The 19,356-nt window shown below is 41.1% G+C and overlaps 2 protein-coding genes across 2 annotated transcripts; one reads left to right on the top strand and one right to left on the bottom strand.

The window, feature by feature from the left end:
• Positions 1 to 2,547: 2,547 nt before the first annotated feature.
• LOC143891710 (uncharacterized) lies at positions 2,548 to 3,541 on the top strand. The gene is made up of 2 exons (XM_077396249.1): positions 2,548 to 3,346; positions 3,423 to 3,541. The coding sequence occupies exons 1-2, from the start codon at positions 2,548 to 2,550 to the stop codon at positions 3,539 to 3,541; spliced, it is 918 nt and encodes a 305-aa protein (XP_077252364.1).
• A 3,761-nt stretch (positions 3,542 to 7,302) lies between these two features.
• On the bottom strand, positions 7,303 to 7,862 carry LOC143891711 (ubiquitin-like-specific protease 1A). Its single transcript, XM_077396250.1, has 3 exons — positions 7,737 to 7,862; positions 7,548 to 7,642; positions 7,303 to 7,468 (listed from the first exon to the last, which is right to left on the bottom strand). Exons 1-3 carry the CDS (start codon positions 7,860 to 7,862, stop codon positions 7,303 to 7,305), a joined length of 387 nt encoding a protein of 128 aa, XP_077252365.1.
• Positions 7,863 to 19,356: the final 11,494 nt, after the last annotated feature.

A 19,356-nucleotide genomic window follows, 5' to 3' on the forward strand; every position in this document is an offset into this window, starting at 1 on the left:
AATCCCTTCTGCTGTAATTTAATTAAGAAAATATTATATCCTTGCCGGATGTAACATGTTAAACTAATTTCTCGTAGATTTCGTCTTTAAACTAGATGTCGTACTGTGACCTGTATACTTGAAATGCAATGTTCACTTATGTTAAATTATTTCCATGCTTCAGTCTGGTATTAAATGCACTGAGAAAAAATATGTTATCATCTTCTTCTCATGTTTATGTCTTAACTATATCATATACTCCTTTTGCAGACAAGTTTTCAATCAGGAAGGTCATATTTTCTTCTTTCAACGTGTGCCTCCGAAGGTTTTGCTTATGTCGGCTTCTACTTATTCGCCTTGAGAAGCCCCCTTTACGTACTGGTTCTTATCATATCTTGTCTGCCCTTTGCAGGTCTTCGTAAACTGGCACGCACAATGCTTTCTCTACTGTTACACTATGATGGCATACTGAAGGATGAAGTTAATTGGGAATATGTTGGTGGGAGTAAGAAATTGTTATTGGTAAGTCCCCGAATGAATCTTAAAGAATTGGAGGCTCTAATCCACAGTCGAATTAGGAGTATTGGAGGACGGGTGTCAGTATCCATCAAATGTCGATATGTTGTTGATCCATATATAAGCACTCTAATCGACGTCGATAGCGATGAAATCTTCCAATCGTTGGTTAAGGTGGTTGAGAAAGATAATTTCAACTCTGTGATGCTATACATAACAAAAATTGACAATGGCCTAAATTCATCTTATTCTTCAATTCTGCCCACAAACAATGTCATACCTTCTACTTCCTTTTCACCTCGAAATCCCTCTCATAACCTGCCCATACGTTTGACTTCTGTACCACCGATTCCCTCTCAAAATCCCTCTCATAATGCATGCATACCTCCTACTTCCGTTCCACCGATTCCACACCTAAGATATCCATCGGAACGAGTAACTGTCACTCCCGACTCTCGTTTTGAAGTAGACTTAGAAAGAGAATATGAAACAGAATTGGGTAATACAAGTATAGGAGGTGACTCGGCACAATTTAGTTCAAGGTATGTCTTGTACAATTTTATTTATATTGAAGTACTCAATCTACTATCCTAATTTTATATTGTTGAACTGTGTAGGGTACGAGTTGACCTAAATGAAAACTTCTCGGACGATATGTATGAGAACCCTACCTCCGAAGATATCATTGTCCCCGGGAATGATGCAGATGTGCCGTTGGAGCATATTAACGTTTTGGAGGATGATTTTCATGTCTTCGGTTGTGATTTCGAAGAATTTAGAACTGCAGATGACAATGATGATGATCCTGCAGAGGATGATGATGAGGATGATGACGAGGCTGAGGCTGAGGCTGAGGTTCAGGATGAGGAGGGTGATGAGGTCGCCCATGATCCTGAAAATTATAATGGAAATGAAAATCAGAACGAAGATTCTGGTGAAAATCTTAGGCCAACAGAAGTGGCTCCCCCTACCGCCAATAGTTGGCCATTTCTACCTGCTGGCACAAGTCGGCCACTGGAAGTAGACGACATGTATGTTGGGGCTGATGAGGTAGATGCAGATAATCTTCAGTTCGATGAGTTAACTGTTGGGGCTATGTATCCAAATATGAAGCAGTTCAAGAAGGCCGTTAAGGAGTATGCAATTCGGCAGCGATTCATGTTCAAGAAGTCACGGTCAACTCCCAAGAAGTATGCCGTTGTATGCAAGGAACCAGGTTGCAAGTGGCGTATATCAGGCATTAGCCGTATGACTTATGTGTTAGTGAAGAAGTTTGTGAGCGACCATACGTGTACATCTCACTTAAAGGGGAATGATAATCATCTAGCTACATCCCCATGGGTTGCCGAGACATGCTTACCCCTATTTGACCGTCCAGAAGATGTGGGGACAAGGATCATAAGACAGTACATCAAGTCGCACTGGGGTATAACCATGACCTACCGTAGAGCACACCTTGCGATGAACATCATCCTTGAAATAAAGTGTGGAAATGTGGAGGACTCGTACCGCTTGCTCCCTGCACTGATAGTTGAGATGATGAGAACAAACCCGGGCACCTACATGCGTGTTTTTCGAGCGAGAGATCTACGTCCAGGGGGAGATGATAAATTTGCTCGCTTATTCTGGGCATTTGGTCCCAGCATACGTTCTTTCCAATGAACACTCAGATCGATAGTTTTGGTCGATGGGACGCATCTACGTGGAAAGTATCTTAGAATCTTACTGATCGCAGTTGGGGTAGACGGGAACAACGGATTAGTTCCGTTAGCTTTTGGTGTTGTCGAGATTGAGAACGAAGATAGCTGGTGCTGGTTCCTCTATTTGGTGAAGTGGCACGTATTGCCTGAGGGGATAGGCGCATTGACCCTGTGCTCCGATCGACAAAAGGGGTTGATGCAAGCAGTGCCTAAAGTAATGCCTATTGCAAACCATAGCTACTGCATGCGTCACCTCGCCGCCAATCTGTACACCGACTTCAAAGACCCTTTACTTAAGAAATTGTTCTGGAGAGCTGCTAGGGCTTTGAGAGAGAGTGTTTTCATAGACACAATGGAAAAAATTAAGGCGAGGAATGAAAATGCACACAACTGGATAGCCGCTATTCCGAAGGAAAACTGGGCTAGTTTCTACTTCAAGGGGGAAAGATATGATGTGTTGACCACCAATAGATCGGAGTGTTACAATGCAGTGCTAAAGGATGCCAGAAAATTGCCGATTGCAGCTGCGGTGGAGCTGACTCGTTTTAAGAGCTCCGAATACATACAGAAACGTCAAGCGATGGGCCTTCAATGGGAAACAAAGTGCACGCATTATGCAGAAAAACATTTAATACTGGCCAGGGAACAGGCTCGCGGATATACTGCTTATCGAGTAGGTGTGCACGAATTTGAAGTAAGGTCCCGTGATCATCATGATGTCGTAAACTTGCTGCAACAAACCTGTACATGTCGTGAGTTCCAAACGCTTGGGCTTCCGTGCGGACATGCCATGGCAGCCATTGCCATCACAGATTTTGATGAGTACGATTATTGCCATAAATGGTTTCGTATAGAGATGTATCGGGAAACGTATTGTGAGGTGCTTCACCCTACAGTAGATCGCACTCAATGGGAACTGCCTCCAGAACCTCTGCAGACTGTATTACCTCCAATAGCGAAAAGACCACCTGGACGGCCGCGAACGAGAAGATCTGACCGCGAATTGCAGAGTGGAGTGCATCGCAAATGTACGATCTGTGGAAAACTAGGCCACAACAAAAGGACTTGCAGAGAACCTCCCATGGAGAGACAACTCCCTGATGAATTTGCCATTGGACCCTCTGCCCCTGTTTTCAATAGGTACATGATACGTAATATATTGAGGTCAATAAGTAGTATAGAACATCCCCGATTCCATACTTATTCGGTGTGGTTGTGGTGTTGTAGGTCGGGTGTACCTTGTGCAGCTCCTTTTTTCACGTAATTATTCCGCGGAGAATGCATTGGAGGCTCCAGTTGGAATGAGGAGGAGAAGTGGATTAATTGAAAGTGTGCACAGTAATTAGTTGCTGTATATAATAATTTCTTGAGGGAAACCCTTTTTTGGTATACTGTAATTAGTGGTGTGCATAGTTGAAGGGTGGCAAGTTTTCTGAGGAAAACCCAATTTTCTGAAGGTGGAATACTCTATTTTTTGTTATACTGTAATTAATGGTATACTGTAATTAGTGGTGTGCATAGTTGAAGGCTGCCCAGTTTTATGAGGGAAACCCAATTTTTTGAAGGTGGAATACTGTATTCTTTGTTATACTGTAATTAATGGTATACTGTAATTATTGGTATACTGTAATTTTTGAGGGAAACCCTGTTTTCTTAAGGTGGAATGGGTTGTCATAGTTGAAGGCTGCCCAGTTTTCTGAAGCTCGAATGAGTTGTACCTTGCAAGCATTGTTAAAATAAGCTTTTCCCTGCTGGTAAGAAAATTCAAGAACTGGAAAATTAAATTGGTTGTATATATATATATATATATATATATATATGCATATTATTGACCTTTTTGTTCATTTTGCAAAAAGTTTGTCATTTTGCAAAAAAGTTTGCAAAAAGCTTTTCCCTGCTGCTAAGAAAGGGCCAAAAAAAGTTTGTCATTTTGCAACCTATATTTATTGCCCTTTTTGTTCGTTTGAAGGGCATTGATGTCCCAAAAAAATGGAGCATAGAGCTTTACTCCCCCTTAATATATGCATATTATTATGACTTGGGAGCTCAAATATTCTCCCCCTTTTGTCATCACCAAAAAAGGTGGAACAAAAGGAAAGAGAGTAGGTGTGAGCCAATGAAAGTGCATACAACCACTCAAAGGACATAGCATCCACGACACATCATAACAGTGACAGAATTATATAAAACGGAATACATCCCAAAAAGATCCAACTGACTATCCAAGCAACTACCTAAATATGATCCATACAACCAACTGATAATCCAAACACTATAGAAACATATAGATAAGGCTAATATAAAAAGAAATCTGAACAAGACAGGATCCATCATCAGAGAACTAGAGCCATCTACTGCTCCGAAGGAGGCGGTGGGTGATGAGAAGAACAGCCCGGCGCCTGGCCCCACTGACCACTGGAGATGTAGCGATAATAGGCGGCCCACTGGTCATCAAAGTGGGAAGTCATGGTGTGGAAGCGAGTCGAAATCGCAGAGTCGACATGGGTAGACAACTGCTGAAACTGAGAGGCCATGGATCGCTCAATGGCCTCCTGCATGTGAGCCAAATCCTGGCGAGTGCAGAACTGAGATGTATCTTCTGAAGGCTGAGGTGCCGGTGCAGGCTGGTCCTCGGCTTCGTAGCCTCCTCCATCGTGAACATCGATGTCAATCGCTGCTTCATTAAGAGCCATGCGGTTAAAGGTCGGAACATCAAACGGGGCAGTAGGAGTCATGGTCATCTCTCCATCCAAGGTGATGCCGAAGTGCCGGAAGACACGGGTGAGAATCATGCCATATGGCAAGGAAGATCGGTAACGTTCAGGGGTCTGAAACATGAAGCGAAACATGATATATGGCAGACAAAGTTGGCGGCCCTCTAGGATGCTGTAGATAATATATGCCTCTAAGGGTCTTACGGCTTCACGCATCCCACCACGAGGTATGAAGATGTGGTACATGAAGTTATGGAGCACGCGCGCAACCGGAATGAGGTCGGCAGATTGTACGGGCATATTAGGGTGGTAGCGCCGTGTTATCCGACCATAGACAGTGTCATGATCAATATCATTAAGTTCATGCGTCCCATCGTCCGGCCAAAAATAGTGTAAGAGGCCCTCATGGCTAATCCCAAATACTGTGGCAAAAGTCTGATAGGTGAGTTTGATGACAGTTTTCTTGACCTTAGATTAGATTTTGAAGAAGGAAGGGGAAATGGTGAGATTGGCATAGAAGAGACGCACCAATCGAGGGTAAACGGGTTCGTTAATGTGAAGGATGGGTGTCCAATGAAGAGCATCAAATTTGGCCTTTAAATCAAAATTTTCAAGGACAGGGGGATCAATGTACCTACCGGTCAGGACGCGCCTAGTGCCGACGTCGTCCCAGAGTTTCTTCGCCTTATCCCCAGTGAAATAGGACTTGGCCACAACCTCGGCAGCCACAGCCTTGGCCTTGGACTTCTTCCGTGAAGGCCCTTCTTCGTCGGGAACTTCTTCACGAACGTATTCGGGGTCTTCAACTTGGGAGGAGCCTCCGATGTTGAGATTTTTGGTTTTAGGAGGCATGGTGAGAGGAAATATGGGTGGAGAGAAAAGTGATATGTAAAGAAGAAGAGAAATAGCCCTAAAATGGAGGCCAAAAAGAGAAATAGAGAAGGGAAAAAGAAAAAATGAAAAAGGGGTGAAATGCTAGGGTTTTAGGAAGAAGAGAGGGATTTGGAAGGGAGAAGAGGGTTTTGGAGGAAGATGTAGGGAGAAAATGACGGAACGAAAGAAAAAGTGGAGTTAGGGTTTGAAGAGAAGTGGACGGAACAGGGAAAGAAGAGAAGAAAAGTAAAAAAAAGGAACCGGGTCCAGGGTTATGAAGCTCCTGGGCCGATTCTCGGAGTTCCGAGAACAAAAGGAAATTTTTTTTTCCATTGCCCGAATCTCGGAGCTCCGAGGCTAATCTGGACGAAATCTCGGAGTTCCGAGAATTACTCTCGGACCTCCGAGAATATACGGGTTTTTGGATTTGCTACTGGAACGAATCTCGGAGTTCCGAGATATTTTCTCGGAGCTCCGAGAATATATAGGTTTTTTGGAATTTCTACTGGAACGAATCTCGGAGTTCCGAGAATAGAAGGATTTTTTCAAATTATACTGGACCGAATCTCGGAGTTCCGAGAAAATTTCTCGGAGCTCCGAGAATAGACGGGTTTTTTCATATTATACTGGACCGAATCTCGGAGTTCCGAGAAAATATCTCGGAGCTACGAGGATAACGTGGCGGAAATCTCGAAGTTCCGAGACATTGTCTCGGAATTCCGAGAATCGTTGGAGGTTCCATCTGCCCATATAGTCGGAGTTCCAAGACAAAATCTCGGACCTCCGAGAATTATTTTTTTCTTCTTTTTATTTTATATTTTTATTTTGTATGTAAGGCGTACATAGCAATTTCAAACCATGAACTAAATGCATGAATTGTCTTTTGCTACACAAACTATTGAAATTGTGGCCCATCAAATGGACGTTATCGATCATCCTATGGTGTGGGGTGGACAGTCCATTTGGAAAGAAGGGGGTGGCTGTTGTAAGAAATTAAGTGTGCAATTTATCAACAACTTTGAGGAAGAATTTTTTCTTCCCAACAGTTCAAGCAACCAAACAAAACCGGAAAAGCACAAAAAACAGGGGTCCCATTGCCAACTATGACGATGAAAATATAAAGTAGAGAGAATAACCACAATTACAAATAAATCATATTTCCATCCAATAGAAATATAAATTCCCCCAAAACTTTATGAACAAATATTTGATGATTTTCAAACACCTTTACCATATTTCGCAATGAACCCAATGCCACAACCACCATCACTTCACAGAACTTGATTTTTCATTACAAATACATAGTTGTCAGTATGCTGAGATACAAACAAACCCTCCCTCTGTGTCTCTACACCCTGCTTTCTATCCTACACATATGCGCCCAACAATTACAAATAAATTTAGCCCATTTTACCCCATTTTGCTTACAAATAGACATAAAACTTCATTGGAAAGACCATCAATGTCCACCATGTTTACAACATCCATCAGAACTTGAAGAGATGTTCTTCATTTTTCAGTCATATATCCCCCTTAAGGAAATCGCCACAGTCCCCAAACTCTCCGCGCAAGAATCTTTCGCACAGCTGCAGCCGATAAGTGGGAATGTCAGACTTGCTGAAAGTAAATGGATCATTTGCATACAGATGGTCGATCACTTTAAGCACGAACAAATCACAGTCGAACCTGCATAACAACGGTTGTATTGAGCGAATCAAAATCATAGCCTAGAAAAATAAACATTTAAATATACTAATATACTGACCCATTGGCCTGTTGTGGGAAATTTTCCATCTGTGCATATTGAAAGTGGTCTATATCACAGCCCCTTTCCTTTAAGTACTCCTTCAACAATGCAACCTGCAAGTGGTTAACATTGACAGGTTTAGGAAACATAAGTGTTATACGTATAGATTTATAAGTAGGAAAACATTAAAGATGCTAACCCACTTACGGTCAATCCTGCTCTTTCCTGGAACTCCATTCCTTTACAGGAATTGCATTCGTGGAAGATTTTGTTGACCATATCCACAATGAGGAGAACCCAATGGTTGTCTTCACATAATGGTAATAGTACCATTTTTACTGCTTCGAGGTGGTGGTTTATAAGTCTACTGTGCACAGCGTCCTTCGCTGTCTTCCACTTTTCTACCCTCAGCTCCTCAGTGACTTCGGTCCCCACTGTAGTGAGAGTTCCCTATAAAAAAAAAGGAATTCAATGGGATACTACAGATAAAATCTTATGTAAACCTCAATGTGGGATGATAGAAATTACACTTACATGTACCACCGATGGAACGAAGACAATTCCCCCCATTGTAGGATCTGCTAACCCATCGTCGTTGGAGGACTGCACGTGCTTCCCATATATATCGACAATCTTCAAGGAAGAGAAGTAAATGTCAGATGTACATTATTACCTAAAGTAATGTAGAAATTAATGATAAAAAATGACACTTACAGTGCCAGTCAGGTATTGTCTGACATTCCAAAGCTGTTGTAGGTCTTCAGCTATTAGGTGTACATCATCCGTTTCCATGAGGATATCACTGCAAAATTGTATCAAATTGTTAGTTAATAATTTTCAATTCTGATCAACTTAAATCATGGTATAATATAATTCACAATTACTTGCCTTTTTTCATGCTTTAGAAGTCTCTCTATCAGAGCTGTTCTCTTTCCCTTACGCATCTTCCCGTCATCCCCTTTCTTCTTGGGCGGTGGTTTAGGTATGTTGGGGTCCTCCCCCTGTTTCTTCCCTTCCTTCGGCCTCCTCTTTCGGGTCTTCCCTGAATAGTAGGGGCTTTTTCTGGCTCTCCCAGATTTCCTACTCCTTCCATCCATCTTCACACCCCTCACAATGCTCCCTAATTCGGAATCCACCATCTCATCCCTTAGACCACTCACTTTCATCTCAACTTCAGTAGATGGTGCCTCTTCCTTGGTCACATCCATTTCGAACAATCGTTGTAAAGGGTTAAGGATCACCCCGTCTGTGGTGCCGAATATTTCTTCATGTGACTTGGGGTTCTGAGCTGATACATCTATTAGGGTGGCAGCTGCATCCATGTCGCATCCAAGGTCAGCTAAATCCGTCCAATCCTCGCACAGCTGCGAAGATAATCGTGCACCTTGAGATGCATTTTCGCCCTTCCTCTCCTCCTCAACCCCCTCCACCTCAACCCCCTCCATTCTTCCCCCAGTCCCTTCATTTGTTCTCCGGATAGGCTCCCATCCTTTTTTCAAATCCTCCTCTTTCTTTTTGACATCTTCCTCTCTTTTTCCAACATCTTCCTCTCTTTTTCTTATTTCTTCCCATGCTGCTCTAATCATCTGCCACTGTCTATCAACTACATCTCTCTCTCTCGCCAAAATTTTTATATGCTTCGACTCATCTTCACTACTTCCTTTCTCCATTTCACTTTCTACTCCCAAAACTATCCCCTCGGATTCCAACTGTTCCTTATCGGCTTCCATTGTCTCCTCAACATCCTAATGTTTAAACATGACAGTCAATGATCAAATTTAAAAAATCAAAAAGTAAAATAAAATAACGTAGGCAACATAGTCCTGCTCGACTGCATTACCTCATCCTGTAGGTACTGTGACTTCTCTAACAGAGATACTTTCAATGTCACCACCACCTGAATTTTTGGAAAACATAGTCAGTTATCAAGATACTAGTATTGATATATACGTTAACAAATTTTTCATATCTCACCTCCGATTTCTTTATCTGCTTCTGCTCCACTAATCGATATGTCTTTGATTCGTTTGCTTTCCAGTCCCATTTAAGGACACGTGGACGAGCAGTTGGATTGGTGGGAATCCAAAATGTGGTATGCTCGTATAACCATACCTGCATACATACGAAACACCATGTTAATCAAACTATAAACAGCACGGTTAGAATATTAAATGTCATGAGTCCAAATTACCTGAATTACCAACGAGCAGCCACCAAGGTACCTGTCACCTTTGCTGACTCTGTCTAGGTAATCTACGAGCCAGTCATACACTGCCATCGCCCAGTTATAGTTGCCAATGTTTCCTATGTCGTCGATGTAGGGCCAGAAGAGCTCGTCAGCTCGATGTGCGCTTTTTGTGAAAAGGACAGAGGCAAAAAGATGGAGGAGAACATATTTCACTGTCTTCTCTATCGAAACTTTATTGCGTTCTCTAACTAATGCTGTAATTTCATTCTCAATAACCGATGCCTTGACGTTGGCCTCTGGAAATGGCCAGCCAGGCACTTTAGGTTGCGGTTTTGTCCTGTCGAATGACAGAACCCTCACCACGTCCATTCGCTCTCCACTAAGTGGCAGTCCTAATGCCAATGCCACATCTCTTGGAAGGAAGGGGACATTTATACTCCCTAACGTGAACGTGTTAGTGCCGGGAGTCCACTTATCGTGGATAGCTCTTATGAGAGGCTTGTGCATGATAATGTCCTCCATGCCAAACAGATGTCGGAAAGGAGTCTTTTCTATGGCATGAAAATGGACTGGCTTGAATTTTATCCTGTCCATTGCCGATTTGAAAGAAGCTGGAGAACATCGTGCTGGGACGTATGGAGCCTGCAAAACAAATTACATCGCCAAAATATATGTGGTAAATGAATTAACTTACTATGATTGATACAATTAACAACATACACACTTACATCTGTTCCTCTCTTCTTCACAGCTGCAGTTTTCGTCTCCTCCCCTTCTAAACTCCTTTCTGTCCTTGTTGGAGGCTTTGTTACTTTCACTCTATCACTTTTTCGCATCACCATCTTTCAAGGCTTTGAATGGCTCCTGACCGGATAAAAACTGTATAACAATGAACAACCAAATCAAAATCACCGAGATCAATTCATAACCAAAAAACTCAGTTATATTGACAATCATTAAAATTCTCGTCCTCATCATCTCTAAAATAAATTACCAATAAAATCAATAAAATCCAACCCATAGCAGAAACTCATATTCCCAATCAGTACTATTATGAAGAAAAGCTAGCTAGCAAACCAACAATTATTACAATTCTCATACTTACCTGAAAATATGTATCATGTCGTAACCTCTAAGGTCTGGCTTCTTAGATATGAAGCAAAGCAAACAAGAAACAAAAGAGCTAACCAATAAGTGCAACGATCAGTGTTCTATATGAATTTTCTGAAAGCACAACAACAAGGACAAACCCCCAAAACAGATTAGGAGGTCTGTTAAAATTCTCATCCACATGGGCATCAGGCGAGTATTAGCTCACATGCATTTAAAAAAAAACTCATAGCATCAGACCTTTTGAGAAACAAAGCAGATAAGCACTAGCTATTGGAATTCAATGACCATCATTGGACCAATAATTTAATAAATGAAATCGAAGATAAAACAAGTGAACCATGACTGCTTCAACAATGAACATGGGTCTCCACATGGTATTAAAGAAGGCCCATCAACTATAAACTGTGCCCTCTACATGGTATTGAAGAAGGTGTTTTTGAAAACCCATTTCTCCACTCCACAAATTGTAAAAATAAAAGCCTAGCATAAACAAATAGCAGACGACCATTTGCATTTATTTTACTCCGTAGGTGGAAATGCGGTAACTGATATGTACATGAAATGAAATCGCATTTCTCCATTCCAAAAATTAACGTAAAAAATAAAACCTAGCATAAATGCAGAAGAAGGTCCTGAAGTTGAAAGGCATGGGTTTTCAGCTACAAAAAGGGCTTATTAGTACCTAAGGGAGGCTTCTCAAGGGCAATAGAGGGGAGCTATGCATGGTATTAGAGAAGGGATTATGGGCCCTCAAATGGGGTAGAAGAAGTACCCTCGGAGGGTCCATCAAATCCAGAAGAAGGTCCTGAAGTTCAAAGGCATGGGTTTTCAGCTACAAAAAGGGGTTATTAGTACCTAAGGGAGGCTTCTCAAGGGCAACAGAGGGGAGCTATGCATGGTATTAGAGAAGGGATTATGGGCCCTCAAATGGGGTAGGAGAAGTACCCTTGGAGGATCCATCAAATCCAGAAGAAGGTCCTGAAGTTCAAAGGCATGGGTTTTTAGCTACAAACAAGGGGTTATTAGTAAGGGGGGCTTCTCAAGGGCAATAGAGGGGAGCTATGGATGGTATTAGAGAAGGGATTATGGGCCCTCAAATGGGGTAGGAGAAGTACCCTTGGAGGGTCCATCAAATCCAGAAGAAGGTCCTGAAGTTCAAAGGCATGGGTTTTCAGCTACAAAAAAGGGGTTATTAGTACGTAAGGGGGGCTTCTCAAGGGCAACAGAGGGGACCTATGGATGGTATTAGAGAAGGGATTATGGGCCCTCAAATGGGGTAGAAGAACTACCCTTGGAGGGTCCATCAAATCCAGAAGATGGTCTTGAAGTTCAAAGTCATGGGTTTTCAGCTACAAAAAAGGGGTTACTAGTACCTAAGTGGGGCTTCTCAAGGGCAACTGAGGGGAGCTATGCATGGTATTAGAGAAGGGATTATGGGCACTCAAATGGGGTAGAAGAAGTACCCTTGGAGGGTCCATAAAATCCAGAAGAAAGTCCTGATGTTGAAAGTCTTGGGTTTTCAGCTACAAAAAAGGGGTTATTAGTACCTAAGGGGGGCTTCTCAAGGGCAATAGAGGGGAGCTATGCATGGTATTAGAGAAGGGATTATGGGCCCTCAAATGGGGTAGGAGAAGTACCCTTGGAGGGTCCATCAAATCCTAGAAGAAGTCGCCATAGAGGGGCCATCAACTGCCCAACATGGTCCCCAAGTTCACAGAAAAGGGTTTCCTGCTACCTAGGTGGGGTTACTAGTACCAAAAGAGGGTTTTCAAGGCCAATATAGGGGAGCTCTACATGGTTTTCAAGAAGGTGTTTTTGAAATCCCATTTCTCCACTCGACAAATTATAAAATTAAAAGCCTAGCATTAACATATGTACATGAAACGAAATCACATTTCTCCATTCCACAAATTAACGTCAAAAATTAAACCCTAGCATCAACAAATACCGTAGCCTGCAACTCTATTTTACTCTGTAGGTGGATACGCATATATGAAATGAAATCCCATCTCTCCATTTCATAAATTAATGTACATAATAAAACCCTAGAATAAATAAACAGCAGAACGTTTCTCCATTTCACAAATTAATGTCAAACATAAAACCCTAGCAGCAATAAACAACATTTACAAGCATTTACAACTATTTTACTCTGTAGGAGGAAATGCAGTAACTGACATGTATATGAACTGAAAAAAATTAAAAACATATTGCATGATTCCCCCCCCCCTTTTGCATCTCTCTCAACCTCATTTTCCTTTTAAAAAGTAAATAAAAATGAGATTGAATAAAGTAAGGGAAGAAAACGACGTACCAGGTAGGGTTTCCTTCAAATGCGAGGTTTGATACGTGCTTCCCCTTGGTCGAGATCGCCGTCGAGATCGCCGGAGTGATTGCCGTAAAGATCGCCGGAGGAGAGGACGAAAAACAGATGGTCGAGATCGCCGACGAGAGGAGAGAAGAGGGAAGACAGAAAACTTAAAAGCTTTTTTTATTTCTCTACGTCATTTCACTCGGTTTCTGCCAGAGGGGCATTCTCGTCATCCGAAATTTTCAAAACCAAATTTTGACCCCCTTCGGTCATTTTCAACAAACACTTGACCCCTCTGATATTATGCCTTTTATTTGTCCCCCTTATGTCAAATTTTGACCCCGTTCGAAATTTTCAGAAGATGGTCCTTAAGATCAAAGTCATGGGTTTTCAGCTACAAAAATGGGGTTACTAGTACCTAAGGGGGGCTTCTCATGGGCAATATAGGGGACCTGTGCATGGGGTAGCAGAAGAATCCATGGAGGGTCCATCGAATCCAGAAGATGGTCCTCAAATTCAAACTCAGGGGTTTTCAGCTACATAAATGGGGTTACTAGTACCCAAGGGGGGCTTCTCATGGGTTTTCAGCTACCGAGGTGGGGTTACTAGTACCTAAAGAGGGTTTTGAAGGGCAATATAGGGGTTTTTGAAGAAGGTGTTTTTGAAATCCCATTTCTCCACTCCAGAAATTGAAAAAATAAAAGCCGAGCATAAACAAATAGCAGTCGAGCATTTGCATTTATTTTACTCTGTAGGTGGAAATGCGGTAAGTGATATGTACATGAAATGAAATCGCATTTCTCCATTCCACAAATTAACGTAAAAAAATAAAACCCTAGCATAAATCCAGAAGATGGTCCTTAAAATCAAAGTCATGGGTTTTCAGCTACAAAAATGGGGTTACTAGTACCTAAGGGGGGCTTCTCATGGGCAATATAGGGGACCTGTGCATGGGGTAGCAGAAGAATCCATGGAGGGTCCATCGAATCCAGAAGATGGTCCTCAAATTCAAACTCAGGGGTTTTCAGCTACATAAATGGGGTTACTAGTACCTAAGGGGGGCTTCTCATGGGTTTTCAGCTACCGAGGTAGTACCTAAAGACGGTTTTGAAGGGCAATATAGGGGTTTTTGAAGAAGGTGTTTTTGAAATCCCATTTCTCCACTCCAGAAATTGAAAAAATAAAAGCCTAGCATAAACAAATAGCAGACGAGCATTTGCATTTATTTTACTCTGTAGGTGGAAATGCGGTAAGTGATATGTACATGAAATGAAATCGTATTTCTCCATTCTAGAAATTAATGTAAAAAAATAAAACCCTAGCATCAACAAATACCATAGCATGCAACTCTATTTTACTCTGTAGGTGGATACGCATATATGAAATGAAATTCCATCTCTCCATTTCACAAATTAATGTACAAAAGAAAACCCTAGAATAAAAAAACAGCAGAACGTTTCTCCATTTCACAAATTAAAACAGAAAACCCTAGCAACAACAAACAGCATTTACAAGCATTTACAACTACTTTTACTCTGTAGGAGGAAATGCAGTAACTGACATCTATATGAACTCAAATGCCATAGAAAACGGTTGAAAAATGATTTCCCCCCCCCCTTTTGCATCTCTCTCAACCTGATTTTCCTTTTAAAATTTCAAAAAATAAGAGATTGAATAAAGGAAGGGAACGAAACGACATACCAGGTAGGGTTTCCTTCAAATGCGAGGTTTGATACGTGCTTCACCTTCGTCGAGATCGCCGGACAGATTGCCTGAGAGATTGCCGTAGAGATCGCCGGAGGAGAGGACAGAAAAAAAAAAACGCAGACGGGAGGAGAGAAGAGGGAAGAGAAACAGAGGGAAAAAAGTCAAAAACTGAAATGCTTTTTTATTTTTAAAAGTCATATCACCTGTTTCTGCCAGAGGGGCATTCTCGTCATTGAAAATTTTGAAAACCAAATTTTGACCCCCTTCTGTCATTTCCAGCATACACTTCACCCCTCTGATATTATTTCTTTTATTTGTCCCCCCTCTGTCAAATTTTCAAATGAAAAGGATCCCCTAAATAGTGCTCTCGACCCTTAGTTATAGGAAAATGATATATCTGCATCCCTCTATTTGCTAGTAGACACCCCCCGTTTAGTGTATTTCATTGAACATCCCTGCTTTAAAGGGTGGTCCAGGTAACCTGACCTCATATAAATGACATATTCACCTTCTTTTCTCCTTGGACACCCTCCTTTCTGCTTTAATATATATTAACTATTAACTAGGTAGCTGGGTAATTGGCTAATGCACACCCCTATTGCACTACAATTCTTACTAGGTGACGAGCACATTTATATGTTAATTGTAGGTAGGAAAAGCATACATATTTTATTGTTTAGAGCGGTACTACTAAGGTATTTGTGTTATTTTTGGTGTTTCAGGATTATTTCTGGATTTTCCCAGAAAATGGAGCTAAAAGCAATAAAATTCCAAAGAAAATTCAAGTGTGAGAACGGATGAGTTGGATGCTTGTATTTCAATGGTCAAGATTATAAGCTCCAATACAATACAAAGCCAATTTTGGATGCCCAATTAATTGGACGGTTCGGATTATCTTATCGGAAGTGATTAAGGGGTGCAACCAATTTGGATTAAAGGCGAACCAATTTACATTATTGCAGCCCATCACTTGTACGGTCTGGCTTGTCCCAAGGAAATAATTTGGGCACACAAATCGTTTATGCCATGACTAGCTGGCCCATTAAATGGACAATTAGGATCAGCCATGAAAATGATTTACAGGACACAATTTATTTTATGTTATGATCCAATTAAGTGGATGGCTCGGATTGATCTACGGAAGCAATTTAGAGGTTTAGAGGAGGGAGCGTGGTTAATTGATTGGACGGCTTAGATCAATAGTAATATGGGCATCAATGCGTTAATATGAGGCTTATCAAAAGGACGGTTTGACCATCCTATGGTCGGGTTAGCTTTTATTTGGGCCTACCAACGGTTTCTGTTGGAGAGAAGAAGGCAAGCAATTTCGGCACTTTGTTATTCCCGTCCAAGTAATCTGCACATGGGACCCACTATCCAAGGCAGGAAAGAGAATGATATTGTTTCTAGAAAAAAGGGTATGTATGCATGTATATGCATGGCAAGTAACATCTCTCAATTTTGGCATCTTGCTTGAACGTCCAGCATGCATAGAAATAGTAGTTCCTAATTATTATTATTTTTACCATATCCGTGGGACCCACATGGAATTGAAGCATGCAAGTGTCCTCTTACAAATCAGCCCACAATTTGGAGGGTTGAGATCATCCCTTGAATGATCTAAGGAGGTAAAGTCTAATGCATGGAGGGGCAATTTTGCCATTATTTTCACCAAAGGCCATTGCTAAATATGGGATTCGGTTGTGTTAGCGGCAACAATTACACGTATGCAAGTTGGGCAAGACATCATGCAATTCCAATTTTTTTTTAAGCTGCTGTTGGAAGAGGGTGGTGCCAACGAGAATTCCATTCAAAGCCTATGTTAGACTATTTAGAAGTGGGACCCATCCTTTCCTTTTTTCTATATTTCTAATCTAAGAGGGTGGTGCCAATATCACTTTGAGTAGTGTTGGAATCACATACGAAAAAAAAGGGCTATAAAGGGCCGCGAGATTTTTTTTCTTTTTTTTTGAAAGTTTCTTTATCAACATCACATGGTTGGGTTGCCATTCTCTCTCTCTCTCTATCCTTGCTATTCCGTGGAGGATTTTTGGAAAACAACCAATTTACATGATGGCCATCAATTGGACGGTCGAGATCATCCAAAGCAAATAATATGGGATTGATTTATAATTGCCAAAGCAAGGAAGAGTACCAACCGATTTTCTCTCTTCCCCTTTTTAGCCGACTCTCTTTCTCATTCTATTTATGTTTCATGTGGGCCCACCTTGTGCTTGCCATGTGTTGTAGGATGATCACAAGATGAGTTACAAATAGCAATTTCCTATTGGTCGAGGTACACCTGGCAAAAGCGACCCGTGCCCGCGGGTTGACCCGACCCACCCGCAAATTTGCGGGCACGAGTCTAAGTTTTAGTGACCCGTCAAAATCTAACCCGCGGGTGACCCAACCCGTAAAAACACAGGTCGGGTCGGGTCAACCCGCGGGCACCCGCATTTTTACCGTATTTTTAATTTTTTTTTTAGAATGTTATCAGCACTACTGTTTTTTATGAGGGAACTCCTCGCTTTATAAAAAGTACGGTATGGCCCGCACCATAGGATTATCCAAACCGTCCATTAGATGGGCCATAGCCTAAATAGGTTATGCCCCAAAATTATTTCCATTGGTTGATTCACCCTCCGATCTATAGAGGGTTAGGATCAACCCTCTAACATTCAGATTGGAGGGTTAGGATCATCCTATGGAAATGATTTTTGGAGCATAACCTATTTAGGCTATGGCCCATCTAATGGACGGTTTGGATCATCCTATGGTGTGGGCCATACCATACTTTTAATAAAGTGAGAGTGCGCTCATAAGAAACAGTAGTGTTGATAACATTTCCTTCTGTTTTTTATTTTATAAGAATTTGCTACCAAACTTCTCCTTTGGCAACTTCTCAGCACGTGGCCATCGTGTGCAAAGATGTGCACATGGCAAATGTTGCTAGCAAACCAAAAAAAGTAATCATTACACAAAAAAAGTAAAATGGCTAAAGTTATAAAGTTTTAAATGGAAAATTACCTAGAAATGGTTATAAAGTTGTAAAATTACGAAAAAATACCAATAAATATAGAAAGTTATGACAATTACGGAAAAAACAGATGCGGTCAAATCAAGAGAATTATTACAATCGTCATATTTGCGGGTTGACCCGTCCCACCTGCGGGCCGCGCAGGTCACCTAAATTCTGACCCGCAAAAATGCGGGTCATTTCCTCACCCGACCGTTGGACCCACACCCGCATCACCCGCGGGTTGACCCGGCCCGACCCACCGGTTTGCCAGGTCTAGGTCAAGGGAAGAGGCCAAAATAGTCTCACTTTTGGAATATAGTGATGGACGGTTCTCACCTCTTGGGCTACTTTCTATATCATGCAATATATGTGGGACCCATTTGCTAAGATTACTCTCCCTCATATATATGGCATGATATGCATACATACCATTCCTTTTGTCTTGTTCCAAAAAAAAAAAAAAAAATTGCCATTCATTCTCACGTCAAAAAGAAAAAAATTGCCCAAGTTGTTGCTACAAGTTGATGAAATTACTCACCCAAGGTCAAAGTTGCTGAAATTACAAAGACAAGGGGAAAGGTGAAAAATGCAAAGATGCCAAGTTTATTATTTTTGTAAATTTCTTTGGAGCTGAAAATATAATGGGATTTCCTCTATGTATTGAAATAAAAGGATGACAAAAAGAGACTCATTCTCTCTTTTCTCTCTACCACTCTCAAGCTCTCTCTCTCTTGGGTTTTCTTGTTCTCTCTTGCTCATTTTCAAGTTCTTTTCAACTCTCATGCCAAGGGTCTCTCCACGTTTTTTTTTTCTCTCCCTCTCTTGAAATTTCTTCCAATACTCCATTTTCTCCTAATCTTTGTGCAAAATTCTCTTTAATTTTCTTACCCCTACATACCTTCTTACACTATACTCTCCCTTTGTCTCTAGATTCTCTCATTCTCTACCTCTCTCTACTCTCTCTTTAATCTCTTGTTCTTTCTTGCTTCCTTTCAAAGTTCTTTTTCTTTTTCTTTTTCTTTTCCTTTTCAACTCTCAATCCAAGGCATCATCATCCACCATTCAAACTCAAGGTGACATTAAAGCTTGAAGGAGGAAGATTCAACCAAAGATTGGAGGAGAAAAAGAATAAGTTCTTTTTTATTTTTGTTATTTATTTTCAAGTTCAAGTTGATGTACTTTTATTTCAATTCAAATTAGTGGAGTAATTTGATTTTGTTTCATTTCCTTTCAAGTTCTATATGGCAATTCTTCTCCCATCTATCTCTTTTATTTTTTGTTTTTCTTCACTTCTTCATGAATAACTAAATCCTAATTACTTAGGGTTTAGTTGAAGCCATGGGAAGGAGAATATTTATAATTAAATCAATCTACTCAATTGAAAAATTATGTAGGATTTTGTGTTTGAAAAATCCCAATCATTCATGCCATTGGCTTTCCCCTTTCGTATGAATGATTGTTGATTAACAAATATAAAGTTCTATATAAT

This window comes from Tasmannia lanceolata, unplaced genomic scaffold (genome assembly GCF_043159265.1).
Source record: "Tasmannia lanceolata isolate RefF3 unplaced genomic scaffold, GAP_Taslan_0.1 ptg000015l, whole genome shotgun sequence".
NCBI classification, from domain to species: domain Eukaryota; kingdom Viridiplantae; phylum Streptophyta; class Magnoliopsida; order Canellales; family Winteraceae; genus Tasmannia; species Tasmannia lanceolata.